At 55.6% G+C, this 27,684-nt stretch overlaps 1 protein-coding gene across 3 annotated transcripts in view; it reads right to left on the bottom strand.

The window, feature by feature from the left end:
• Window positions 1-618: 618 nt before the first annotated feature.
• ARNT2 (aryl hydrocarbon receptor nuclear translocator 2) overlaps window positions 619-27,684 on the bottom strand; it is a 153,863-nt gene continuing 126,797 nt past the window's right edge. For all 3 annotated transcript variants that reach the window (XM_055326401.1, XM_055326402.1, XM_055326403.1), the window contains exons 13-19: window positions 22,824-22,896; window positions 21,933-22,056; window positions 18,802-18,901; window positions 16,177-16,315; window positions 15,377-15,542; window positions 5,865-6,001; window positions 619-4,480 (exon numbers count right to left, since the gene is read on the bottom strand). In XM_055326401.1, the coding sequence (XP_055182376.1) occupies window positions 4,382-4,480; window positions 5,865-6,001; window positions 15,377-15,542; window positions 16,177-16,315; window positions 18,802-18,901; window positions 21,933-22,056; window positions 22,824-22,896 (838 nt within the window). In that variant the 3' untranslated portion in view covers window positions 619-4,381. The remainder of the gene's footprint in view (window positions 4,481-5,864; window positions 6,002-15,376; window positions 15,543-16,176; window positions 16,316-18,801; window positions 18,902-21,932; window positions 22,057-22,823; window positions 22,897-27,684) is intronic.

The raw sequence follows: 27,684 nt of genomic DNA, 5'->3' as shown, positions 1-27,684 counted from the left end.
TAGAGGCTTGAGCATATTAAAATAGTCAAGTTTGGGAGAAGTTTTTTTTTTTTTTTAAGATTTTTATTTATTTATTTGAGAGAGGGCACAAGCAGGGGGAGGGGCCCCAACACGGGGCTCAATCCCAGGACCCTGGGATAATGAACTGAGCTGAAGGCAGATGATTCACTGAGCCACCAGGTACCCCAAGTTTGGGAGACTTTTAAAAAGAAATATAAAGAGGACAGGGTCTGGAGTGAGGCTTGAGGTCAAGTCCTGGTTCTATCAGTCCCCTCCTGTCTGTTCTTAGATAAGTCACTTAACTTCTTGAGTCCAGTTTCATGATCTGTAAACTGGGACTAATAGCCCCATAGCACAGGTTTGTGATGATGAACAGACACAGCACACAGAGGGCCTTCTAGAGAGCTCTGCTGAACATACGAGGGCAAGCGTCTCCCTTCCTCTCCTATGTAGCTAGACCCTAGGAAGGGTCCCTCTTTTGTACCCAGGGACTCTCCACCTTTGCCGGCAGTGATACAACACAGCCGTCAGGAAGACGTGTGATCCAGATACATCCCAAAGTCCAAGAGAAGGTTCCCCAAACGGCTCAGTCACCAAGTGGGCCTGCGCGGTTCACTGTTCAGAGCAAAGTCATTTTTATTGTAATGTAATTTTAAAAGGCAGTTACATTAGTTACACATATACACAACCAACTCAATAGCCGTTAGTCATAGAGAACATTCAAGAAATACAAATGATGATTTATCCACAGCACAGCTCACAGCCATAAGAAGAGAGGCTACAAGAGAAATGATTAAGTGCTTACATTGTCCACGGAAGCCCGTCATCTCCGAAGGAACACGAGGCTGTCCCGGGGAGCCAGTCGCCCCGTCCAGAATAGCCTGTCCCCTTCCTGGTCGGTGCCCCAACCAGCATTGGCCACAAGACCCAGGCACATCTATGAATGAGCCTCCATCTCCAAGCTGTCCCAGCCCTGGGCAGTCGAGGGAAAGGTGGTCAGCCAGGTGGCTTGTGGCCCCTTAGGACATAAGATGAGGATTTGGCAGAGGGAGGAGAAAATGGACCCCTGGTAAGTAATGACCAAACTCATAGGTTCTGGTACAACAAAGACCACTCCTGCCCTGACTCATTACCCATTAGAGTTTTGAGGAGGCTTGGTCTGACTATGTGACAGGTCATAACCGACAGGGAGCAGGGGGCCCAGGCGAGTGGGGGTCACCGTCCCAGCAGAGCTCCGCTGCTCCCAAACGCTGACGTAGAAGGATGAGACCACCACTCGTTTCCCCGGGGCCTGTCCCATCTCTTGGCTCAGGCAGGCAGAAGTAGATGAGAGGTCACCATCACATGTGGCTAATCTGGGGGAGACACGGGATCTTCACTGGCTGAGTGGTCCAGGCTCCCTGCACCCCCCGCCCCTCCTCTCTCTGCAAGGTGTTCACGAAACAGCAAAGGGGTTGGATTTAATATTTTGGAAAGCAGAGGAGAACACGGCTGTGATGGCTCCATCCCTTTTTGAAACCTCAGCTAAACACAGAACTAGTGGGAGTGACACATAGAGTGTTCTAGAATCTCCTTAGCCATAGTCACGAACCAAGTCTTGCTGGAGTTTCAATGTGGCTGCTTTGCATCCTCCCCCAGGGCTCAGGCTGCCATGGCCCAGCCTGTTTGTGGAAGCCACTCGCCCAGCCTAAGGAAGCCGTTGAAGGTCGCGTTGAGGATGGGGGCTGTGAGTGAGGGGGTGAGTCCTGGTTGAACCCCAGCATCTCCAGCAGGAGAGGAATGTGGGCCGGAGTCTGAGGACATGTCGACAGCAGGCTGAGCCGGCTTGGCGCGGGATACCCTACTCCAAACTGGGAAAACCCCTCTGCGGCTCTCATTCTTATTCGGGTCTTTCTCAAGCATCCTTGGCAGAGCGTCATCTCTTGGGTAAGACACCCTTCCAGCCCTGTTTTCTTACTGGCCATATGACAGCTTCCAAGAGCCACAATCAGGAAGCGGGATGGGAATGGAGGAGAGAGCTCATGCTGACCGGTCTACCTGCGTCACGATATTGCCCGTTCCCCGTCTTGCCCTATGGCCCTCAGCTTCCAGGACCCAGCCTGGAGATGTCTGCACCCCTGCCCCTGTGTGACACACAGACGTGGCTGGAAGGCCCCCGGGGCGAGGCTCCTCTACCTCTTCCACATCCCCCGTGTCCTGGCACAGCCTTGTGTCCCAGGGTCAACCTGATGGGCACATCTAAGGAAATCCCCCACTGCCCTCCAGGAAACAGAAGGAAAAAACACACATGAAATCCCCAAAACCTCCATACTCACAGGTGGAAAGGTCACAAAAAAATCTGTTCTCATTTTTCAGAGAAATTATTCTTTGATCCGAAACCTTATTTGGGTGCCTTTCCTGGAAATAATGGTGCTCCTGCTTGGGGTAGGCTCAGGCTGCGGAAGGGGGAGGGGGCGCTGGCTCAGGCACTGTCTGGGCACATGGAGTTCGCCAGGTCCCTGCAGCGAAGAGGCTCCCAAGGGTAAGACGACCTCGGTGCACCCGAACCCTGCACTCAATCACTGCTATACACAAAGGATTAGAAGCCGCTCTAGAAACTGACGTCAGTGTGAACTTAGAGTCTAGGACTGGCATCACATCACGCTGGCTACTGGCCACAGGGATCCTACCAAATACCTCTGGGCTTTTGCAGGTGGAGCTCTACGAGCCCAGCTGGGCATCTGGGTCCCCTCTGGACAGCAGACGGGGCGGTGTTTGCTGCAGAGCTTGCAGAGGTCCATGCAAACACCCCTGGCTCCTTCCTGCACGCCTAGCTCACTCTGCACCCAGGCAGCTGGGAGCCCTCTCTGCCCAGCCCTCTGAAGTCCCAGGGGTGGGGACATGGGTTGTTTCTGAGCTGGCTGCCCAAGGAGGTCTGCCTGAGGGACCCCGGGAGGGGTGCAAGGCTTTCCTGGGGAGGGCCCCTCCACCTGTCTGGCAGCATGCCTAGCTTCCTTCCCACATGGGAGTCACGGGGCCCACGGATGGGGAGGCCACACAGACCACCTGCCTCAGTGTATAGGGCATGGGGAGGGAGTGGTCAGTGGATACAGGGAAACAAGAGACCAGGGACCAGGGGCTGAGTTAGCCAGATAGGAGCTTCTAGAAGCTGGCTCTTCCTCCTGTCCTGAGACCACCTGAGGAATTCAAGGCCATGGTGACTGCATGCCAGAATCAGAACGGGAAGCCTCATGGACCTGCATGGTCCCCTGCTAGATGCCACTGTTCCCCAGCTGGCTGCAGAAAGAAGGCGCAGGCGGCCTGGTGGAAGGTGTTTCTGCCTTCCCATCTCCAAGCGTGGGTCTGCACCTGAACCGTCTCCAGAATCATTGGGTGTCATGTGGCCGCCAAGGCTGGCTCTCGGGGGGGCAGGCCCGCATGACAGTCCTGCCTTCCCGTTCTCTCCTCTACAGACAGGCCTGGGCTCTGTGACCTCAAGGTGTGCCTTTGGCAGGTGCTGACTTGGGAGCAAGGTGGGAGACACCTGCACATAACCAGGAGGGGCGAGCGCCCCCTCGGGGGCCTCCTGGAAGAGGAGCGGGCCCCTTTGTCTCAGACGTGCGCCTGGACTGAAGAGATGACCCCTCAAAGCAAGCAGGCTCCCAGCCACGACTTCTGGAGACTCTGTGAAGCGCCAGCCCGGTGCTTGGACCCTGGGCCAGGCTCCCACCAGTGGGGGTGTTGCTGAGCTGGGGGGGCGGGGGCTGCACGTGTGGGCTCTCACCCACCACGCACCCTGCATTTTGGACACTCACTCTGGCCACAGGACACACACAGGGCACAGCACACCCGTCAGGACAGGGATTCACGTCACACTGCACAGAGTACACATGTCCCACAGCACGACGGACAGACACACAGATGTGGCTGAGCTGGGGCCAGGAGAGCCGAGGTCCACCTCTGGGTCCCCGTGCTCCTCTGCTGGGAGGAGCACGTCCTGTTCGCCCCCCTTCCCAGCACCCGAGCCCTACCCGTCCGCAGCGTCAAAGGCAAGAAGAAACCCGATTCCCGTGTCCCAGGCAGGTCTGGGCACTCGGGACCGTAACTGGACTTTTTATAGGTGAACGTCGTCTACTAGGAGATTATTCACAACCAGACCTCACGGGCCCCACGGGCTCACCTCCCTGCGTACACAGATAAAAGTACAATAAATACAACGACCCCCAATGTCTACCAGGGCTCCTCGGTGGTGGCCGAGCAGCCCTGATTGTGGGCTGCACGATGCTGCGCCGGGGGCAGCGCGGGGGTGCGGAGCCTTCTGCCGGGGGGTCCTACGGCGGGGCGGGTGGCGCCGTCACAGCATGCGGGGCCCTGCCCAGCGCCGGCCGCACTCTGCCTGCCGCTACTCAGAGAACGGCGGGAACATGCCGAGGTCCGCGAAGTCCTCGATGTTATAGTTGCCGGTCCCCTGGGTCGGGTCTCCGGGCATGGGCAGCATGTCCTGCAGGAAGCAGAAAAGGAAGCCACGGGGGAGTCAGCTCACCCTCCTAGGCCCCCGCACGCCCCAGGAGCCCCGCCTGCCACTCACCCTCATGCCCATTGCCCTGGGGCCAGCCCGGGCACGGGCTCCGGGTCTCTGGGGGCCTCTCCTGGGAAGCGTCACCCCAGCAGGTAAACACAACTCAGGACATGACCTGTGTCTATGTAAAGCAGAGCCAGGACACAGGGTGGACAAGGGCCCCGCCGGTGGGGTGCATCCAGCCTGGCACCATGCAAGGGACACAGAGTAGATGCTCAAAATGCAATAGAAACGCAGTGCTGGGCCGAGCACAAGAAAGGCTGCGTGTGTTCTGAGTGCAGGGCTAAATCCCCACGTAGTTACGCTTCACTTTTAACAAACCCTTCAGGTTCTGTGGGCCTCAGACTGCCCATCCAGAAAACGGGAACAGCAAGATTTCAATCCCCTATGGCAAATGTCTCAAAGTGTGTTCTGTGAGGTTCTTGGTCCGTGAGAAATACCCTGAGAGAAAAGAATTCTGTGGACGAGGGAGTTTGGGAAATGGCATGTTCTGTGCACCTCCTAGAAACCCTCAGTCCTCATTCATAGAATAAAAGCTCTGACAAGTCCTGCAGCCAAGGAACAGAGTAATTAGCTTAACCAGTGTTTCACAAGCTTATTTGACCAATTCTTTTCAGCCTTGTGACCATGAAGAACCAGGCTGGGGGATTCTGTGTCATTCGCTACTGAGAGGCATAAGGATGGAGGAAGGAGGTCAGAATACTGCCCTCTGGAAACCTAGAGGGACATTGGGTTCCAGACCTTTGTCTATGAAGATGTTGCTTGGCAGGTAGGAAAGGCCCTGGGGACCAAGAGGGCAGGCCCTCCCTTGGGAAGGGGGTGATCAGCTGGGAGGGGGGCCTCAAATCCCTCTCTCCACATGCCTCCCGCCCATCCAGTGCAGACCTGGAGCTCTGGGCATGACAGAGGGTGCCTCGGCTCTTAGGGGAGCCGGGGGGGCAGGGGGTGGGTCAGCCACGTGGCTCAGGGGGAGCCAACAGGCTCATGCCTCCCTTTGAAAGCTTCCTCCAGTGGACACTTCTGGTAGAAGGAGGGGCCAGGGTAACCCCAGGGCCCAAGCACTGGTGTGCGGGGCTGCCCATCACGAGGGATGGCCGGGAGGGTCTCCAGCCACGGACAGCTGTGAGGTGCCCAGGTGTCCTCAAGCAGAGAGGACAGCCGAGGCCTTGGCTCCCGGCCCCTCTCCCCAGGCTGGGGCCAGAACCCGGACCCCTAAGCAATGGTTGGGGCAGCAGCAGAAAGCGAGGGAAAGGAAGCAGAGAGAAGGCGCCGGTACCTACGAGAAGGCGGTGCTGGCTCGATTTACCTGGAACACTTCGGTCTGACCGGGCTGCTGGTGGGGGTGCTGCTCACCGCTCTGCTGACCGTGATGCTGGCTTTGCCACTGCGACCAGACTTCCGACGGCCGCCCTTGGAACTGCCCGCTACTTTGTCCACTTTCAGCTGAAAGATCCGATGTACAGGAGACTGCCTTTAAAAGCCATCCGTGAGTCCGCGAGACCTAAGAACCACCTCGCCCAGAGGGCCCCACGCTCCCGAAGGGCTCTGTCAGGAGTGGGCTGAATGTGTTCACTGTCCCCCTCACGCTCACACTGACCAACAGGTAAAAACTCACTTTTGCGCCACATTGCCAGCCAGGTGGGTAGGTGAGAGCGAAGCAGGAGTGCTCGGTGGAAGGGCGGATCTCCCCAGAGTGTGCCTGCAGGGGGGCTGGGGCCTTGAGCGGTCCCATCCAGGACCGCTAAGGGAGCTTTAGTGAGGCAGGTGTGTGGGGCCAGAGCGTGAGCCGAGGAAAGCCCTCCCGGCGGCACCCCTGCAGGCCCGGGAGAGAAAGCCGTCTCTGCCCCTCCAGGGTCCACATGCCCAGGCTGCTCCGCCACAGGAGCGTCACCTCCTCGGCCAGTTTTGAGCTCCACCAAGCCACATGTGGCATTCCACGAGGTCCTTCCACAGAGGCCGAGAGCCATGCCCTTCCTGCTGGCCTCTGAGCGGTTCTTAGCACTGGGTGGCTTGAAAGCAAAGGCGTTTGGGCCCAGCTCAGCCTTGAAGGCTCGCCTGGGCGGGAATCAGCACATTCGTATGTAATGGGAGCAAGCTGGCCTCTGCCTCATGCTTTACAGAGAATACACAGTGGAAAAAAACAGGAAAGTGAACAGAAATTGGTCTAAAACATTTTAACGATTCAACCTAAGAGGATGAGTTACCTTGAGGCGCATCAGAAACCTCAAGGATGTTTTCTTGTTCCAAACCATTCAACAGCACTTGGGAGGCAATGGGCTCCGGGACGGGCCCCAGCTTGCTCTTTCTGACAGCCTCGCTTAGGTAGCACAGGCCACCCCTCCTGCTGGAGGACGGGCACCCAGTTCGCAGAGGTGAGGCCGCCGCGTGTTTGTGGAGAACCCCAGCCTCTCCGTCTGTCTCTCACATGCATACACATCTGACACACTGCCTGAGACACAAAAGGCTTCAATGAAACACGTATGTTCTCCTTAATGCCTCGTGATGGGTGCTTCCCAAACTCTGCATGACAGCAGTTGTAAAAGGTTCTATAAAATCAGGCAAGGACATAATTCCCTGCGTCAGCATCAGAGAGATTAAACTCTATCGTGCACACGGAACCCTGTTGTTTAAGAAAAACAACTCTGGAAATCCGAAATTCCTTTTCCTAATGCTCCCAAGACACCAAGGCCAGGGAGAGCTCCTTGCGAGCACCATGCCACCAGGCTGCCCTGCAAAGAAGGGCCTGGCCTGCAGCTGCCATACCAACCAAATGAACAGCAGCGTGGGAGGAGGCAGTGAGGAGGCCATCTGAGAGGCCTGGGGAGGCCAAGCACAAGCCAATCCACCTGCTGCTCAGGGACTAGTGGACGGCTGGGTCACCTTTGCTGAAGGGGATGGTATGGCAGCCCATGGGAATGGTTGTAACGGACCTGGGGGCACGACCACTGCCCCCAGCTGCCCCCAGGACCTCACAACAACGACTCCTTGCTGGGGTCTTGCTGGCCAAGAATCAACGCCCTCAACTTTTCCTTCTGGCGATGGCCCCTACCTAAGTCCCCTCCGCCACCCCCATTCATGTACTGGGGTCCTGCCCTCCAGCCCTGACCCAGGCTCTGGCTCCGGAAAGGTATGCATTGGCCAGGGAGCAGAACAGCTGCTCCTGGGGGAGTTACAGCACGCTGGGGAAACGGGCAGGAGTGCCAGCTCTTAGCGGGACACCCAACCCATCACAGCAAGTACAAGAGGCTCTCCAGGCCTTTAGCCGAGACCAGCAGGGGGATGGTCAGCAGCCCAGTGGGTGCAGGGCTCAGAGGCAGGGTTGAAAAGCACTCCAGACACTGCAAAGATGTGGGGGTGCAGAGGGTGTGTTCCCTCTGGGGATCGACAGGTGGCTCCAGGTGATAAGGGTCCGAGTGTGACCTGCTGGAGGGCAAGCCAGGGCTCAGCTCCCCCACAGTGAGGGTGGCAGGGACCCGCAGGGGCTCACAGGCCACACACACCATCCAGGGGCGAGTGGAGAGAGAGAAGGAACCCAGTGAGGAGGCTGCTGTGAGGATGTGTTCATGACCTGATGGCGCCTGAGCCTGGAACACAGGGGGTGAGGGGGTGGGGGTGCGGGTGGAGCTGACCAAGGGGTGGGCGACCTGGAGCACCCCCACCCCCTCTCTGCTGGTTGGAGGTGTACAATCCTGCTTCCCTAGGCTCTGGGCCCACCCACCTGGGTCAGGGGCCAGGTCTGAGTCTCCGAGAGGCACCCTCGGCTCCCCTTGCCTGAAGCCAGCATCTGACCTCCTCAGACCACCCCAGGGGAGAAAGCATGGCTGTAGGCCCTTCCCTCCTGCTCACCAGTCCACTGCCCGGAACACCACATCCTCACTCCCGTCTCCTCCCCTCATCCTGGGCCTGCACCGGTCTCCCTGGATCCCCAGTTGCTTGCAGGATCTTCCTAAAACAGTGTCCACTGCCCAAAACCTGCCTAGCTCACCATGGCCCTGAGAGCCTGTGTACCCGACTCTGCTTCACACCCACCTCTGTCCCCTCTGCCCTTCCTGGGTGACCCTCCTGCCCCCATCCAAGGACCCCCCCTCTGCGACCAGAGGGTTCTGCTCATGCTCGGAGCCCCATCGGACACAAGCCTCCCAGACCTACTCTGAGCTTGCTATGCCCTCACATTGCCTCCATGGCGGGGTCACCTCTGGGGCGGGGCCACCACTGAGCCGACCCGCCCCCAGGTCACCCATAACCCACTCCAGGGCTTGGGACTGGAAAATATGAGTTAGTATTTGCTGGAGGACAGAATAACGGAAAGGATAAGGAAAGGAAAGAGAACAAGAAGGAGGAAACATGAACATCCCTCTGACTCTTCTCTTCCTATCAGAAGCTTCCCAGGTCCCGTGGGCTTATAAGGAAGTGACCCCACGTCCCCGCATCAGTCTTACTGGTGGCCAGAGACGGGGCAGGCGGTGGAGGCTGAAGGTGGCAGAAAGGTCGGTTTGAGTCTACTAATCACAGACACATGGTTCAGAATCAATGGTCTCAAACTTCTAGGAAGGGACAGGCTCTTCTCCAATGTTTGCCGCAGAAAAGCCAACAAATAGGATTGCTTCAGAAATGGCATAAAGTAGCTACGGAAGGAGGAACTCTGTTATTTCTGGATGTGGACCAAGTGCTGGGCTTCATGTGGGGTACTCGCCATACATTATTTCATTTACTCTTCCCTCTGATTCTAAGAGATGGGGCATCCCCACCATTTTCAGACAAGGAACCTGAGGCTCAAGGAACCTGCCCGACTCATTGTGCTTATAAATGCCAAAGCCACAGTGGGAACTGAGGTCTTTTTCTCTCTCTCCCTCTTTCTTCCCTCCTTCTTTTTAAAAAGACTTTGAGAGAGTGCAAGCATACAAGCAGGGGGAGCAGCAGAGGGAGAGGGAGACGCAGGCTCCCCCCTGAGCAGGGCGCCCGATGTGGGACTTGATCCCAGAACCCTGAGATCATGCTTCATGCAGATGCTTCACCGCCTGAGCCCCCAGGTGCCCCAAGACTGAGGTCTTTCTGACACGGGAGCCCATCTGGAACACTGAGCATTGGTACCCGATGCCCACCATGCACCTGACACGGAGCACAGAGCTGGGGACACGGTGGTGACCAAGCCCGGACACTCCGCTGGGGCAGGCAGATGAGTAACCAGGCCATCAGGATTGTTACGAGTGCGGCACAGAAGCGCCGGTCACGTGGGGAGACACGAGCTGCCCTAGTGACCTCCACAGGAAATGATGAGCACTAACTACAACGGCATCTCCCAACGACACAGTGCAATGTGCTCTTCACCCAGACCTCAGCGCGAACAACCTACACCACAGACGGTGGGTAGGGGAGGTGTATGGCCTGCACCCAACACGTAGCCACAAGCCACTTTCTGGAAAAAGCCCCAGGGGTCACCGCCATCCTTGGTTGCCTTGTTCTAGAAGCCACATGTACAGCTGTAAACTATGCACTGGGCTCCAGTCATTCTGTCTTTCTTTTGCTCTGTTGGCTTCCCGAGCAAAGCCTAGGCTGCTACAGTCTGGACTGAATGTGTGGGTCACCCGCCAGCCCGACGGTCTAAGGAAAGTAGGTATGGGTTGCTACCATCTGGGCCAAATGGGTGGCCTTTCAGACCAACTAAGAGGCTCTTGAGAATTTTGAGAAGCATGTGGATTCCTAGGCTGTAGGAGCAAAGGCATGACGTCTTCCTTTTAAAACAATCTTTTTAGTGGCACTTGATGCTATAACGTTACCCCTGCTAACACTTTTCCTTGTAAGATTCATCTGAAGATTCCAGGGTTGCTGGACGCGCTGCTCAGAGGTCCTCTGTGGTTCAGTTGCTTGGTGCTTCTCACCAGGGCAGGGGTCATGTCGGGAGACATTTCTCATTGTCATAGGAGGGGTGCTGGTAGGTGGAGGCCACTGAACACTCCACACGAACAAGTCAGACCCCAAGACAAAGGATTATCTGGCTCCAAATGTCAACAGTATGGACGTTGAGAAAGTCAGAAACCCTAAAGGCCCAAGTCGGCCAACAGCACTGAAGGGGCAGCTTGTTCTATAAAGGCCTCTGGGCAGGGCCTCCTGTAGTTCACACCCGTGGCCACACGTGTCCTATGGTTTCAGGCTAAGACCTCACTTTTCATCACTGCCCCCAAGGGGAGGTCTGTAATTCCCTACAATGTGCTGGTAAGAAGGTACCAGGCTGAGATTCAGGGGCAGGAAGAGGGGATCTGGGGGGCATGGTGTCTGCAAACATTCCAGGTCTCAGACGCCCCAACCCCTCTACCTTGTGCCTGCCCCGCCCCGTCCCTGCGGAATTTCTCATCCAATTTCTCACTGCCAAAGTCCTCAGACTTTCGTGGAACGACAAGTTCTTTCAATCTTTCTCTCCAAAGGAAACTTGTAGGTGGAGTAGGCCAGGCCAGAGGAATGAGGCTCCTTCCAGGAAGGGCAGTTACGTGACAGGTGCATTTCTTGAGCTCCATGAAAGACGCTCCTGTTCAGAGCACGTTACTGCGTTACTCGCTGTGACCTGGGTTGATCTGTACTGACTTAGGCCAGGCCCCCATGGGTGTGTTAGCTGTCCCGTCCTAAACTGGAGAGCATACGGAGTACTCGAAGCCATGCACTGTGCACTGCATCTGGAGTAACATCATTTAGACCCAGAGCAAGTCTGGGGATGAACGCCCGGCCTGCCACAGCACCTCTGGGCCACATGCACCGAGCACCCTGTGTGCTTGGCGCCTTACACGTCTCCAAGACCACACGGTAGCATTGGTGAGTAGATGCTCGGTGGTGGTGCAGATGAAGACCCATCAGATCAGGGACCCAGGTGTCAGGATTCACGGTGCACTAGCAGTTTATCGCCTCTCAGCTCCACATCCATCCTTCTGTGCCCTCCCTTGTGGTGTAGGTACTGGACGCAGTAGACATGTCTCCTTTTCCCGCTGGGGCAAGGTTGGGCTTTGCTCATAGAAGGTACCAGAGGGACACGCAAGGCTTAGCTGAGGAAGGGGCTTCTCTTCTGGCTCAGGTGTTTTTCTGTCTACAGCGCAGTGACCAGCAATGTGCAGGACGCTGGTGGCACTCCCTCTTTGGGGAGCTTCTCCATCCTTTCAAGGCTGCAAACCAGCCCCAGTGGATGGCACTTTCCCCCAGATGGCACTCCCCCCGGATGGGGCTCCTGTGGGCCAGCTCTGGTCCACCTGCACCCACTGGGGAGCTTCTGTGTCAGCAGGCAGGCTGCTAACCCAGACTGGCCACAGCCCACAGCCTTTGGCAGGTGTGCTCACTTCCACAAGGCCGAGTGTCCCTGGCAGACACACCTTCTGTGACATCTGACCTTCAGGCTTCATGGTGGGGGGGGGTCTCCCCTGGGTCTCTGAGCATGAAGTGGGGCTCATATTCCTTAATGGGGCCTGTCTTCCTCAGGGTGCTCCTTCAATTACCTTTTGTTTTATTTTATTTTTAAGATTTTATTTATTTGAGAGATAGTGAGTGAGAGCACAAGCACGGGGAGCAGCAGAGGGAGAAGCAGGCTGAGTAGGAAGCCCGATGTGGGACTCAATCCCAGGACCCTGACATCCTGACCTGAGCTGAAGGCAGCTGCTTCACCGACGGAGCCCCTTAGGCACCCCTCCTTCAACCACCCTTTATTTAAAATCTTTTTATTTTTTTTTAAGATTTTATTTATTTGTGAGAGACACAGAGAGGCAGTGACCCAGGCAGAGGGAGGAGCAGGCTCCATGCAGGGAGCCTGACATGGGACTTGATTCCGGGTCTCCAGGATCACACCCTGGGCTGAAGGCGGTGCTAAACTGCTGGGCCACCCAGGCTGCCCTATTTAAAACCTTTTTTTTTAATTGAAATCTTTATATATATATTTTTTTATTTTTTTTTGAAATCTTTATATTAACTGGAAGCTCCAATTACTGCTGTGCTAGCTGTGGGCTGCCTGGACCCCAAATGCCATACTGCCCCACTTAGCCTGTTAGGGAAGCAAATGCTCGGACTTGTCAGCCCATTAGTAAGTGGCTCCAGCTCTACTTCTGGACACTCCACCTCAAATGAGGTACAACCCAAACCAGGCTGAGACCAAAACTAGGATTAGAAATGCAAATGCATTGGAAACACAGCTCAGGATGTGTCCCCAGGCCTGAAACAGCAGGAGTGCTTTGGGCCGAGTCCTAGAAGCCAGGGGAGAAGACAAGCTTGTGGCTCACAGAAGGGGCTGGAACCCAGGTGGGCCGCTTTCCTATTCAGGCTGGGAGTCCAGTGCCTGGGCCACCCCGACAAGTCCCACTGAGGCTGAGGCACAGGTCAGAAATGGCACGCCTGCTTGTTTCCCTCGATGTTGGCCACCCGGGCCACCACTTGGTGACATTCAGCTCGCCAGCCTTCCCAGACCCCTGTGGTCCAGACAAGGCAGTTGGGACCTCAGAATCGGGCCCAGGATGCCTAGCTGAGCCTGGTCCTGCAGGCAGGGGTGCCACCGGGCCTATGAACCCTGCAGGCCCCACCAGCGGCCCCCAGGCATGGCCGCTTTGCCTCAGCCCTCAGAGAGGGCACTCCAGTCCCATACAGGGTGGGGTGAGAGTCCATGGCAGGTGGTAACACTGCCACTGGTTCACAGGCTTGTGCTTATTTAATGACTAGCCAGTCTGGCCATTAACAGGGGCTGCTCTGCAACTTCTCTGTGCACTCTTCCCACCGTCCTTGCTCACGAGCCACTTGCACGCCTGCTTCTTGCTGAGCCTGACCAACGCCTGTCCCCCATGCTGTCTCCATAGACCCCATGTCCCTGAAGCCCTTTAGAGCAGAGGCTGCTTGTTTGCTAGAGCAAACACTGCTTGTTTTCCACCCTCTGCACCGCTGTTCTCCGCCTCCACACTGATCCACAGCTGTCCTCGGGGAGTCCCTGGTCTGCATGGTTCTGATGCCCACGCCCTTCATGACATCCCCCAGGCCAAACTCTTCCTCAGCTCCCTGTCCCCTCCACCAGGGCCTGGCTTCCTCTTTCATGCCCGCTGCTGCATCAGGGTCGACAAAGGAGGGATTGGTGGTGAGGCTGCATGAAACCTCTCTGCTCCCTGTCCGTCACGGATCAGGGACTGGCCCCTCTCATTAGCAGAAATCAAGACCCCTCCACCGGGACACCCGTTCCCCACCTTATTCTAAGGTGCCCTGAATGATGGATCAGAAGACAATGCCAAGAAGAGTCTGGAGGGGAGTGCAGTGTGACCTTGAGCTGACCTCACTGTCCTCAGTTTATTTACACCTATGAAATGGGAGAAATCAGGCATCTCCCTCCCAGGTCCGCCAGGAGCATTACAGGAACTCAAATGTGCCTGGAGCCGAGCAGAGAGTGAGCATCCGGTAAGCGTCAGTGCGGCCGTAACTATACTGAGGATGAGGAAGTACAGGCAGCTCGGAGGCAGTGGGGACATAGCTGCTGAGCTGGGAGCCATGTGCGACTCTACTCTTCAGGGGCCTACCTGTGTCCCATCCCCACTTACATCTAAGGGTGCACATTTGCCAGGTGGACACCAGACAGATGCATGGAGCTGAAGGGCCCAGATTGCCCCGGGCCTCGGAAAGACCTGGGCTGCTGCTTGCACACAGCTGCCCTGCCCTCTCCCAGTGCCCATGTGTCTCCCTGGGGCCGGGACCAGACCTCTGTCCCTCTGTGTGCCCAGGAAGGATGGGAGAGGCAGGGGGACCTCTTCCCATCAGCTGAGGAGGCTGGAGGCAGAGACTGCAGGGAGGTATGGGCTCCCCTGGGAGCCAGTGGCCTCCAGCCTCTGGTGTTTTCTGAGTTGGGTGCATGGCAGATTGGAGAGCAAATGGCTGGGGCCTGTCCTTCCTGAAACATGGCAATATGTGGCTGAGCTCCTGCTCCTGGGACAATATAGCAGAGATAGTTCAAGGCCGAGCCCGAGGACCTGCTACATGTTAATGGGATTAATGCTGAATCCATGAGGGAGTGGCCGGTAAGAGGTCAGGAAATGCTGTGTTTCTGGGCCTTGGTTTCTGGAGTGGGCACGCCCAGGCTGCTGGGGGTGGTGAGGTGGGACAGGGTGCGGGACACTGCACAGCATTTTCCCTGGAGCTGGCAGTGTAAAGGGAAGTTGCTGACTTGCCAGATGGAAACGCAGGGGTGTGGACTGGCCTGAGGGTGTCCGTTCTGCAGAGAGACGCCCCATGAACCACGGGAGAGGGAGTCACCAGTGACAGGCACCCGTTCAGGATGCTCCAAGGGCCAGGGGCTCCTCACCAGCCCTTCCTGAGGTGAGGTGGAACCCTGGTCCATTAAATGCACACAGAAGGAGTAGATGCACAGGTCCCAGGGACAAGTACCAGAAGTCATGGCCACTTATTGCTTTCTGGCCTGACGCTTTGTTAAAAAGCTGGGAGAGGTGTCCTGACGTGGGATGGGTCCCTCTCGGAATATGAAGAAGACAGAGAACCTTACAGTGTCTCTTAGTTCCACAATGTATTTATACAACTGGGCATCCCTACAGCTGTTCTCCAGTTGTTTGAAACGTTATAACGTTCTGGACAGCTGACAGTTCTTGCCAAGGGCCATAAAGGGCTGAAACAGCATTCAGATGACACGAGCACACAGGAATATAGTCCCAGGGCCTGGGAAACGACAAAGTCATTCTACAAAGCCAAGACCCAAGCAGCCAGTGTGTGTGGAACACCACCGGCTCTCAGGCCCCTGACCTCAGGACGCTCAGAAAGCATAGCTGCTGGCTTTCCCAGGAATTCTTTCCCTTGTTCCCCACCTACCGAACCCTGGAGTCCTGTTGGCAAGACTGGAGTAGGCATTCCCGCTGGGTGAGGAGGTAGCTGGGCTGGAGAGAGGGCTGTAGGAAGAGGGATCTGCTGGGTAGCTGTGGCTCGTTCCAATCCCAAAGGGAGAGGACTGCGTCTTGCCAGACTGGGAAGGGATTTGCTATAATCAGGACAAAGCAAAGAGAAGGGAAGTATCACCAACAGGCCTCTGCCCCCAGGCCCCAGGCTCCAGACCCCAGGCTGGTGGCAGCCACTCCAGTGGCTGACGGTGATTCCCTATGGCCCTCCTGGCCAGCCAGGCACAAGCCTGGCATCAGGCCAGAGTGTGTGGGCCTAGGACCTGTGGGATGCAGGCCCTGCATCTCTGGGGCAGGTCTGGGTGAAGTTACCCCCAGGCCTACTATGATCTGGGTCCTCAGGTTTCTGCTTATACAAATACCTGAAAGTCCCCTAGGCCAATGGATGCCCACCTCACAGTGACCACCAGTGCATGTGTCTGGGGCTGGGTACTGTCATGCAGCCCTGGCTGGGGCAGACAGAGGTCCAGAGTGGTGGGAGGCTTGCCCTCATGGAGCGTCCATGGCTCTGTCCCCTCCCCCAGCTGCTTGGCTGCAATTGTGCAGGGCCAGGCTGCTGAATGTGGCTCTACCGTTGGGGACGGCTCCCAACGCACCATCCGGGTGGCTAATGCTCAGAGTGCTAACCTGTCTGTGAGCCAGGACCTCCAGAAAGCAGGTGCCAGGTGCTCCTACCTGGTTGGCACCTGGGGGCAAGGCCCTCATGGATGCCCATACCTGTCCAGGAAAGGGTGGCCGGCTCCCTGTCCATGCCACCTGACTCTGGTTGAGCTGCCGGGAGATCTGGGACATGTTCTGGCCCGTGGACGAGGAGGACTGGATATCATTCACACCAGGCACGTGGACCACTGAAGAGCTGGAAGAAATGAGATGGCATTTGTTGAGGAGATGCTTCTACCTCACGGGCCCCTGGGCCACCTTGCTGTTCCCTCCCGGGTCTGCCTCTGTCCATCTGTCTGTCCCCCGGTGCAGGATGTCACTGGACATGCGTGGCAAGCCTTTTCTCCCTTGGGGCACCCTCTGTGTTGCCCCTACCGTGTCCCCACCTGCAAGTCACCCACACCCCACCCACAGGTCTCCAGCTCCCAGCATAAAATCAGCCTCGGTGCTGACCCAATCCTTCGTACTCGGGTTAATCTGTCCCTCTGGGGAGCCTCTAGGGCTTCAGATTCAGGACGGAGGCTGCGGGCTGTCAGCTTGTTGGTTTTGAACAGGAGAGCCTGTCGGGGGAGCCTGTGGCCGGGGCCTGGCCCAGCCACCCAGAGCCTGATGTGGGTTACCTCTCCCCCTGCCTTCGTGTTGTCTTTGATTTCATCCCCTCACCGTTTTATGAGGCACCTGCTGGGTGCGCCCCTGGTGCCCCTCTGCATGCCCCCTGCAGGCTCCATCTCCCCCTGCTCTCTGTGCTCCCAGGCACCCTGCAGGCACTGCTTCCCTGGGCTGTTTCCAGCCATGCCCTTTACACCATTCACTCTCTAAAGTTGGGAAGTGGGGGAGAGACTTCTGTTTGGTCTCAAGCCCTTGGTCCTGCTCCGTGGGAGTGGCTCCATGTGCAGGAGAGTGCTGTGTGCCCGGGAGGGAGCCGGGGGCAGGGGGGAACGGGGCTGAGGGGATGTTGGTGTGGAGTGGATTCTGAAGAAAGGCACTTTATAGACCAGTACAGAGGAGTGAGTACAGTTCTCCTACTAGTATTATAATATTTTTTCTATGCTTCCTGGTTCCTCATAAAATAGGGAGGCTCCAGGGGTGTCAGTACATTCTCGAACCAGCCATTCTGAAAGGAGACATTGTTCCCAGCTTCCTGCACCACTTCCTCCCTGAATGGCAACCTTTCTTCCCCATTCTCCACGACCTCACAAGGCCTTTACTCATCACTGTTCCCTATGGGGGCTTCTCCCCACCTCTGCCTAGCACCCCTGAGCCCAGCACTCCCCAGGGCCCTCTGAGCTATCGCCTTGGTGCCCACAGGCAGGGCCAAGGCCTCCAGGACCACGGCAGGATGCAGGGTGAGGACACACTGGGGGACAGGCAGCAATGCCACTCCGCTGGAGTTCAGGCCGACCTCTGACTGCCATGCACCCCACACCCTGCTCACTCACAGCAGCACCAGCCCCTCCAGATTTACAGGAAATCTGGCCCATTCCACCAGCTTAGGGCCCCACAGGCATCCCCCCATTCTGTAGAGGAGCAGTGAGTGAGCACCCTCCGGATGCCAGGCTCTGCAAAGGGGCCGGTGTCCTCCCCTTCCCCTCCCCACACAGCCAGCCCCCCACAGGCCTGCCTCTCCTCTGTAACTGCCCTCCGACCTGCTTCTATGACAATAGCCTCACCCTGGCTCAGCATCTTGAGTCTGACCATTTGTCCTATGACCCACCAGTACCCTCACCTTCCATGTTGCCCCCCAAACTTTCTCCCAGACCCTACTTCCACAAGCCCCTCCCTGCAGCCCTTCATCCAGACCGCAGGCCTGGCAGCAAGTGTCCCAAGGACCTGATAAGCATGTGCCCAGATGGGGGCTGGCACGGAGGTGCAAGGGGTCTCTGTGTGCTAAGAGTGTTACAGTGGAGGACCCTGGGGCAGGAGAGAAGTCTGGAGGCCTCGACCACTGTGCAGCAGGACAGGGTGACTGGCAGTGACGGGGATCAGCAGCAGAGCTCTGGGGCTGCCATCTCGTCCAGCTGGCCCCTGACCAGAGAATGCTGCCTGTGGCGCGAGTTCCCCAGAGCCTGGGAGTGGGCTACATTCACTGAGACCCAGCTGCAGGACTGGCCCCTCCAAGGTTTCAGCCTGCATATCCAAGGCACAGAGGCCGAGCTACCTGCTTTGTCTCCAGGAGGTCTGTCCGTGGACCAGTGTGCATGAGTCCAATACCCTGGCAGGGATCCTCTCTTAGGTGCTCAGTCTCAGCTGCCCAGTTCTGGTCCCTGTCTGTACCTAGATGCTCCGCTCAGGCTCTGGCCAACTGAGCCAGCGGCTGGGCCATATGAGGAGCGCTGCCCACTGGGTATGGGTCTAGGGCAGTTCTAGTGAGTTTGGGCATTTTTGGTGGGTGATGTGAGGACCCACGCACCCTCCTGAGGGTTGCCAGTCTCTCCCCCAGCTGTTCCTCCTAGGCCCTGCTCCTCCTTCCCCAGCAGGCAATAGCAACACATCTAATAGCAATGCACAGAGGGTTCAGAGGGCAGATCCAGAGTCACCAGAGTCCCAGCCTGGCCTAGCACCCACAGGGCAGTAGCCACTAACTGGGGTTTGCAGATTTTGCCACACATGGAGTTGAGCTCAGAGACCCAGGGCCTCACTGGTACAGGGCATCCTTCCACCCCATCACCCTCTGGCTGGTACCTGAAGGCCTTCCCGGAATGTCCCGGGGGGAACGGGCTTCCCTGGGAGTAGATCTGCTGTGTCCCTGCTGCAGATGCTGAGCTCATCATCTTCTTCTCCGCTAGAAAGAGCACAGTGAGGGTTACATTCAAGGGCTTCCTGCCCTCCAGACCTCGGGGCAGGCAGCGGGGGAGCAGGTGCGGGGCCGGGTGTCCCTGAGCAGGACGACACATCCTGGCCGCCCATCCTCCTGCACCTGTTCCACCCTTGCCTGCCTCCCGGGGCCTTCTCCACACAGGAGGGTACCTGGCTATCCTCCGGCATCTAGGCCAGGCTACACGCACCAGAAAGCAAGCCCTTCCCAAGAGCTGGGAGGATGGAGACAACCAATGGAAGTTCTTCCTCAGACACTATTTTACTGACTTCTTCCAACCCCCAGGATGAAGCAGGGAGCAGTGGTTTGGAGGACCAGCTCTGGTGCTCCCTGGTGAAGCCCTCAGCTCTACCTTGGCGGGGGAGGTGGCCTTGGACATGTTTGTTCTAGAGAGAGCCTACTTCCCTACAATCTCAAAATTCCTATACCCGTTGTTCCCACAACCCCTGACACCCCACCCACAAGATACTGGAATAGAGAACATCAGTTAGTTACATGGCAATTATTTTGTGCCTAGACAGGTGCCTCGCCTGTACCCATCTCTGGCTTGGTGAGCAGACAGGCAAAGTGGGGGATCCCCCACTGGGTGGACATGAACAATGATGGATACTCAGGCTTGGAGGCTTGGGGCTGAGGGTGCAGGCTTCAGTCACCAAGTACGCATCTCCCACAGGTGCAAACCACCTCTGTGATGCTTCGATAAACTAAAGCACTGAACGGTTTTCCTGGTCCGTTTCTTTTGCTGCATGATGGGGCACTCAGCAGAAAATCCTACAGGATGGAAGCGGCGTGGACTCTTGGGTGTGCATTTCTAACGTAGTCCACAGGCCTGAGTTTTGTGGATAAAGAAGCAGCTCCAGGTTTCAGGACAAGGTGCACTAGGGACTTCTTGTGATTTCACTTCATGTAGGCTATTTTTTCCTCATGTATTTTGGTTTTTTTTTTTTTTTTGGTGGTTTGGGTACATGAGAAGCACATTTTTTCCTAACTGCTCTAAGACATTTGTAGGACACAAAACTACACACACGCACACGCACACACACATATACATATAAAGATTCTGGATTTTATTATTCAATCTTCTGTATCTTTTTTCATTTTATTTCATGACTTTGGTCTACCTGCTTTGCTGGGAGATGAAGAAATGCATATTGGGATCTTCTGCTGCAGTGTGGCTTTATCAGGATGTTCCTATGTATCTAATTGTTCTGGCTTTCCCATGTTCCAAAGCTCATGACACATATGCCTTCACGTTGGGTTACAGCTCGTATCTACATAACAACCCCCTTCGCCCACAGCGCTCGGACAATCTGTATGCTCCTTCTGGGATCTGCAGGCACCACACCACCCCTCCTCCTGGCTCAGTGGTTTCTCGTGGCATTGTCTGGGGCGTAGCAAATTTTGGCAGCATGTGATTCAGGAGCTACCAGTCAGGAGTCCTTGAACACCCACCAATTCTACCGCTTATGACATTCATACTTTCCTACTATTTCACTTTTTCTTCTGAGTACTTTGCAATTTGCTAAAAATGTCCTCGTCTTTTCTTGGAAGCGAGACTTCCTTCCTTCTTTTCTTTTCCCTCCTTTCAAGAGTGGTTATTTTTAAACACCCTGGAAGCTGTGCTTCTCTAGAAATGTCAGAGAAAAAAACAGCACGCACCGATGAGAAATTTCTGTGTATGACTCCTAACCACAAATGTGCCCGAATTGTTGCCGAATTGATCTGGTTCTGGTTTTTATGTATCTTTCATATCTCCCAGCCATTTTTGCACTGATCCCCAGTGTTGCTCATGTCATCCTTCACATTGCTGGTTTCTCAACCTGCCACTTCCATCCCCATGATCTGTACTTGCGGCACACGAGCTCAGTCTTTGGCAAGCTGAGCTCTTGGGAGGTCTGAGTAGATGGTGCATCTCTGAGAACATCTCCCCTGGCTTCCCGTGTGCAAGCGCAGCCTGGCAGGTGGGCTCATGTTGGCTCTCCTGTCTGCCTTCCTTTTCCTTATCTGTTAATTCCCTCCATTTTGTCATCTGTTTGGGAAGGTGTTTAAGTCTCTGCAACATTACAACTTAAATGGATTTCCTCTAAACACCGCGACTCTGGTCCAAAATCTCAGGCTTCTCTGAGGGAAGCCTTTTAGACGACGCGCTACTGTTTCCTCACTTCTACATCAAGGTCAAGAGCCACTGATGAAGGCAGGTGGCGTGTCCAAGGGACTGGTGGGAACCAAGAGCAGGGAGCTTCCCTGTGCTGTCAACAGGTCACTGCACCACACTGGTCAGCACATGTGGCCCTCATGGGAGGCAGTGCCAGCGCCTTCCTCCCTTCCTTAGCATTTGGTCCACAGCCCAGCGGGAGTGACAATGACAGTAACGGCTATGTCTGCCCCACACATGCCGATGTCAGGAGGACCAGGATTTGCTCTTCCCTCCATTGTCAGCTCCTCAAGCCTACAGGCTGCCTCCATGGCTTCCTTCTGACCAGTGTCTCCATGCTTCCTTCAGGCGGGAGAGCTGGCTTCTCCCTTCAGTGGATCCCAAGCACACTGTATCTTGCACAAATTCCTTGATCACAAGAAAATGGAATCCTTCTGCTGAATTTTGGAACATTACAGACATTTGCAGGTTGCATCTTTGGCTAATCTTAGCGGTAACCTGACTGGAAGGGGCAGCTACACGCACAGGTTTTACGTGGCACCTCGAACTAGAACACACCATTTTCTCCAGCGACACCCCTAACGTAGGCAGACCACTCGGTAACCACCACCCCCACCTACCCATTCATTCTCTACCCTCGAAGTCAGAAGGCAAAGTGGTCCAGGGCCCCAGGGAACAGGTGAGGGAATGGTGAGGCCAGTGGAGAGGCCCCACTGGGACTCCTGTCCCGGTGCTCTCTCATCCTTCCAGCAGGACACTGGGAACTTACCCTGTCTCCAGATGGCCCAGCCACAACCCCCACCCCCCAACCCCTCCAAGCTGCAGTGCCGTTCCAAAACTTACATGCGCTGATCCCTGCAAACATCTCGGCGAAGCGGGGGTCCCTTTCCTGGGAGAAGATGGCATCTGCCTTTTCCACAGACTTCCCGGCTTCATGAACACCGGCCGGCAGGTTGGGGACAGGAACCTGTTCACACAAACACAAGCACATCCCACGCGTGAGACACAGGACATGTGCTTGTAGCCTCCCTGGGTCTCCTTCGTTGGGTCCTTCCCTCCAGTCTCACTGACACTTAGGCTGGATGGTTTCACAGGTGGGGGGCAGGGGAGGAGGTTGAGCTGGAGGTCACAGAAAGGACGAGTCACATCGATTACTTAAAGAAAGATAAATAATAATCAATGTACTCTAAAAACCAGGAATTGTGACCATCAAGTCCAATATTGGAGACAGGCTAGCCCAGTGCACCATGCGATTTCTCTAGATGACCAGCTCACAGAAGTAGCAGTAGGAGGAAAGGCAGAGGGAAGAGGAGAGGACAAAGAAGAAGGGAGGGAGGACGCACAGGCAGGGTGGGGACAAAGGGCAGGACCAGGGCTCGGGGAGGGGAGGGACTGGACAAGCAGGACAGACAGCAGGGACACGCAGGACAGATATGGTCAGAGCTGCCCCTATGGGCTTCCGCGTCTGCTAGCAACGGGCTGGACCAAGTCCAAGAAGTTACCATCAGCCCCCAATACTCTCCATAGGGCATGTCCTATACCCGTCGTGGCCCAGCTCTGCAGAAGGGTCACAGGAGACCCCCAGGAGACCAAAGTCTCCATGCCCAGTGGGTGGACGGAGTGATAGCACCTGCTGGGTTGGGCCTGGGGGGTTCCAGTGAGGGGCCGAATGTAGTCCCCAGTCCCTCGAGCTGGAGACAGTTCCAAACAGGCAAGAACCTTCTGGAAGTTCACCTGTGATAAGTCATACGACGACAACCCATCTCTCTGATGCACTTCCAACTCCGCCTGCTGCTGCTGGAGCTGCCTGAGAAACACAAAGTGAACAGAGTCAGGAAGGTCAGCTGTATTGGCCGCGCCGCTGGACCAGAGCCTCCCCTGAAACCAAGGAAGCAGGGGTGACACCCCACGGACTTCTCACTTTTTGAAAACTTCTCAGTTTTAAACTTTTCTTTATTTTCCTTTATGATGATTTTTTAATGCCTCAAATCGAGACATCAAGCCCTGTAGCGTAAGTTTAGGCTGCCAATGTTTAGGAAATAAATTTTGGTTTACGATTTCATTTTTTGCAGGGTATAAAGACATCACACCAAAAAAAATGATGTAAGGCAAAATTCAGATCGACACAGGTGACTTTGGCAAGTGCTTGCCTACAAGCTGGGAGGGGGCTGCAGGACCTCATCCAGCCCTCACACTGGACGCCCAAGCGGTACTTTACCACACGGTAAAGGTTCACAGACACTGCCCAGCGGCCTGCTCACCGGCGCTCAGGACCTACCTAACAGAGCCGGGACCTGACCCAACACCTGTGACCCGTGCTCTGCACTCTGCATGCTTCCAAACTGCTCCTTTTGGGACAGAAAGAGCCTCCTTATGGGAAATAGCTGCTTTCTGTTTTAGAACATGGAAACCGAGTTATGTCTGAGGAAAAGTGAACCCTACAGCACAGAGCCTAAATACGGGGCCAGATGACAGGGTCGCTTTCAAGTCTAAATACCAACAAGGATGACAGGCAAGGAACGATCTTCAAATTATTGCCAAAATTACACCACCCCATGCCCAGGAGTCAACAGAAAGGGCACAAACAGACCATTCAAGCATAAACACACACAGAACACCTTTCATATGGAGATTCATATAATGAGCAGGGTTAGGGAAACACTTGCACCATTAAAATCCTCAAAATGAGCGCAAGTTAGAACAGACTTGGAGAACAATTCTTCAACTACTAAGCTGGTAAAACTATGTGTAGCATGGTGGCTCAGGACAGGAAGATCCCAGTCCAGTGGAGAAGTGCGTGTGGACACAGCCCTTTTGCAATCCGTTAGGTCCCGTGGACACGTCCACACCTTCCAGGTGTCGTCCTGCTGCTGTCACTTGTGCAGGGAGCTTACTCAGTGGCTGCAGATGAGAGCTGTCTATGCAGAGTTGGCCATAACAGGGGACGACTTTATAAACGTGTCTATTCATTTACTGAGCATACATGCCCTGGTCTCCCACTGTGGCCACTGTCAGGACTATCTGGACACACTAGCAGCTGCTCTGAGAGTGTGTGGAAAAGTTCAGGACAAAACATCATGCGCACTACGACTATGGCTACAAACAGCATGTCCCCTGTGATGAACAAAATTTGGAACATGTGACAAAATGTCTTAAGGATCTACATTGACTGGCCAGATATTCCTTATCTGTTGTGAACCTAGGACAGCCTCAGTGGGTCCCTGTGGTCTTCACCACCCCTTGCTCCATGCTCTGAGCCCCATGCAAGGCGGCAGGTGCCCTTCCCCTTGCTGGAGGCCGGAGGCACTGGGGAGGAAGTGTCGGTAGTGCCAGAGAGGGCAAGTCTACCAGGGAACTCAGAAGCCACTGCGGGGAGGGCAGGTGCAGGGGTGAGCCAGCCCACCTGGAGGAGAGTCCCCGCAGGGGGCCCCCCCGTGAGCACGCCTGTGATAGCTGCAGACCGGTTCAGCCAACGCCGAGGGCCATGGGGAGGACCCAGAGAACCCCACCTGGGAGGCGGTGGTGTGGTCAGTCTGGCCAAGGGGGAGCTGCTGACCATGGAAGGCTGGTGGGAAGGACACCTGTGCCCTCCATGCATTTGCCCTCGGCACCTGCTAGGGGTCTGCAGGGATTGCAACTCACACTGGGCTCACTCGGGGAGGTGACAACCCTCCAAGTGGGGATGTTTTGAACTCCCTTTACAAGGGAGCTCACCGAGGCCCAGAGATGCTAGGGGTCTGCAGAAAAGAGACAGTGCTTTGAAGGGGATGTGGTGCAGTGGATACTTCACAGCATAAAGGACAACTAGCTGGGTGGGGAGGAAGCCCTGGGTGGTCATAGTGGGAGCCAGTGATGAGCCTCGAGGGAGAGACAGCCTGCCAGAAACCTTGCCTCAGGGGCAGATGCAGCTCCTGTGACCATGGGTTGGAGGGGGGAGTCCCCAAAATCCTACAGCACTGCCCCTAGCCAGTCCCTCCACTGGCCAGACAGCTGGAAGCCTGAGAACAAGGGGCACAGGCCATCTTGTCCACAAAGGTTAACGTCAGCTTGTCCCAGACAGACAGGCAAATGCGAATGTCCACACACCACCAGGCTGGTGGGCGGTGTCGACGGAGCACAACTAGGCTGCCCCAGTCCAGGTGTGGGTTGTCTGGGTTATACTAAAGCAGCACCATGTTTACTAACCACTTCTGCTCCCAAGAACAGAGCAAGCACAGGGGGTCTTGGTCCACCCCCCACCCCACTGAGATGGTGATCACACGAGCAACTGGCCAGTCTTTGCTTCTCCTCCTCTGCTGGGGAGCTCGCTGCTTTCCAAGGCAGCCCGCTCCATCTGTAGGCGAGCAATTAGGAAAAATCTGTCCCTAAACAGCCCAAATCTACCTTCCTACAACTCTCTTCCTGAGTTCTGATCCTGCCGCCCGAGAAACACAAAATAAGTTGAATTCTGTCCCTGAACTCTTCTTCCCAGCAGCCAGAGAGATGGGTAGTCTGGTCACCATTCACCTTCTGCTGTACACTTCACATTGGTTCCTGGCCTGTGTGTCCCTCCACCTCCCTAGGGAAGACCTCTTAGAAGAGAACCCCACTGGGGGACCGCTGACCAGGGTATTTAGATCTAAGCCTGGTTGAGATGTCTGTTCTGGGAGGTGTTACTGGAATGTCTACACCAGGCTCTGTACTAGACTCCATGGGGAGGACAAGACATCCAGACCCATGTGGTTGGGATCTCAGGGCATGGATGGTCTCCAGGGAGGACAGACATTTGCCAAGAAGTGTGGTGTGCTGCATTCAGGGCCAGGGCGTGGGGAGAACACACAGCTTGTCTCCTGACCTGGATGCGAGAGCACGCGGAAGGGGCAGGTGAGCCACAAAACACGGGATTCCCCCCTAGGCAATCTGTGCCTACACTTGCAACACCAGGAACCAGGGGAACTGAAAAGAATTCTTTTTAAACTGGTATTTCAGATGAATGGATAAAGAAGATGTGGTTTATGTATACAATGGAATATTACTCAGCCATTAGAAACGACAAATACCCACCATTTGCTTCGACGTGGATGGAACTGGAGGGTATTATGCTGAGTGAAGTAAGTCAATCGGAGAAGGACAAACAGTGTATGTTCTCATTCATTTGGGGAATATAAATAATAGTGAAAAGGAATATAAGGGAAGGGAGAAGAAATGTGTGGGAAATATCAGAAAGGGAGACAGAACATAAAGACTCCTAACTCTGGGAAATGAACTAGGGGTGGTGGAAGGGGAGGAGGGCGAGGGGTGGGGGTGAATGGGTGACGGGCACTGAGGGGGACACTTGACGGGATGAGCACTGGGTGTTATTCTGTATGTTGGTAAATTGAACACCAATAAAAATTAATTTATTAAAAAAATAAACTGGTATTTCAAAAAATTTTAAAATAATATAATGATCTGTAGAAAAATCCTAAGTTTCTGTATTTTCTTGCTCTTCCTTTACAGTTTTGCTATTTTGTTTCCATCTCGCAGACCCCACTGTCACTCGCATGCAAGAACCCTGATGCCTGAGTGCAGAGCGTGGGGCAGCACCCTCCCGCACTGTGCTACCTCCGTGGCCTTCCCCTTTCACAGATGCAGACAGCAAGGGTCTGGGTCCTGAAGCTGCGCCCGGACGGTGCACATAGGATTCAGACCCAATTCTGTGGGCTACAGACCCTGCACCCAGTCCCACAGACGTAATGGCCCATCACCCCACACCCCCCATTCCAGAGCTGTAGGCCCGACCACACCACATCGTGAGCTACCAGGTGGGACAGTAACCCTGTACTTTGGGGTTTTTGTGGGACTGGAGCTGTGAATGCCTCTTCTCTTCCTTCCACGACTTTTCCCGGAGCCCAACCTTCAGCCCACTGGTGCTTTTCCAGGGAATACGACCGCTCCCGCCTGTGGTCCAGCCTGTGTCCAGCCTGAGCAGGGACCTTTGGAAGTGGGTGAGACCACCATGTGCGCTGGGCGCCCCTGATGTGGGTCTGCCTTGTAGAGAGGAAGGGCCCACGTTTCCAACGTGGCCAAGGAGACAGTAAGAACCAGAGGCATCCAGGCGGAAGCCTGCTCTTAGCTCTGTCCCCTTCTGAACCTGAGAACGCTCCCTTTAGGAGGCTGTAGAAAACAGGGGCTCTGGTGTGGCCTGCAGGTCACAGGGCCTGACCACACTCCCCCATGGTCCGGATACAGCCCCATCCCGCAGACTGGGCTCTTGACACCCACAGTGGCAACCCCGTGCAGGAAGTGCTGACTTGCACGCTGCCCGTCCTGGGAAGAGGCTTGAGGAGGTTTCTTGGACATTTCATGGCAATGAAATAAAAATAAACCTTGGTGTGCTTGCAAATTCCAGAGGGGGAAAAGCGCAGGCTCCTCAGAATTCTGGCCGACAGCACGTGTACGGGACCCGGCCCGCATGTAGCAAAGCGCTGCCCTGTCCACTGGGGACCAAAGTGGATGATCCCACAGCAGAGGCGTCAGGCCCAGGCTTCCTGTAGGCGAGGCCCCCCTGCACCGGGGACATCAGGATGCTGTCAATTATGTCCGACACTCCCGGACTGAGGCTTTTACTCAACCA

Source organism: Nyctereutes procyonoides, unplaced genomic scaffold (assembly GCF_905146905.1).
Source record: "Nyctereutes procyonoides isolate TBG_1078 unplaced genomic scaffold, NYPRO_anot_genome, whole genome shotgun sequence".
Taxonomy (NCBI): domain Eukaryota; kingdom Metazoa; phylum Chordata; class Mammalia; order Carnivora; family Canidae; genus Nyctereutes; species Nyctereutes procyonoides.
Note: the sequence above shows the minus strand (reverse complement) of the source record. Positions and strands in the feature narration are given on the sequence as shown.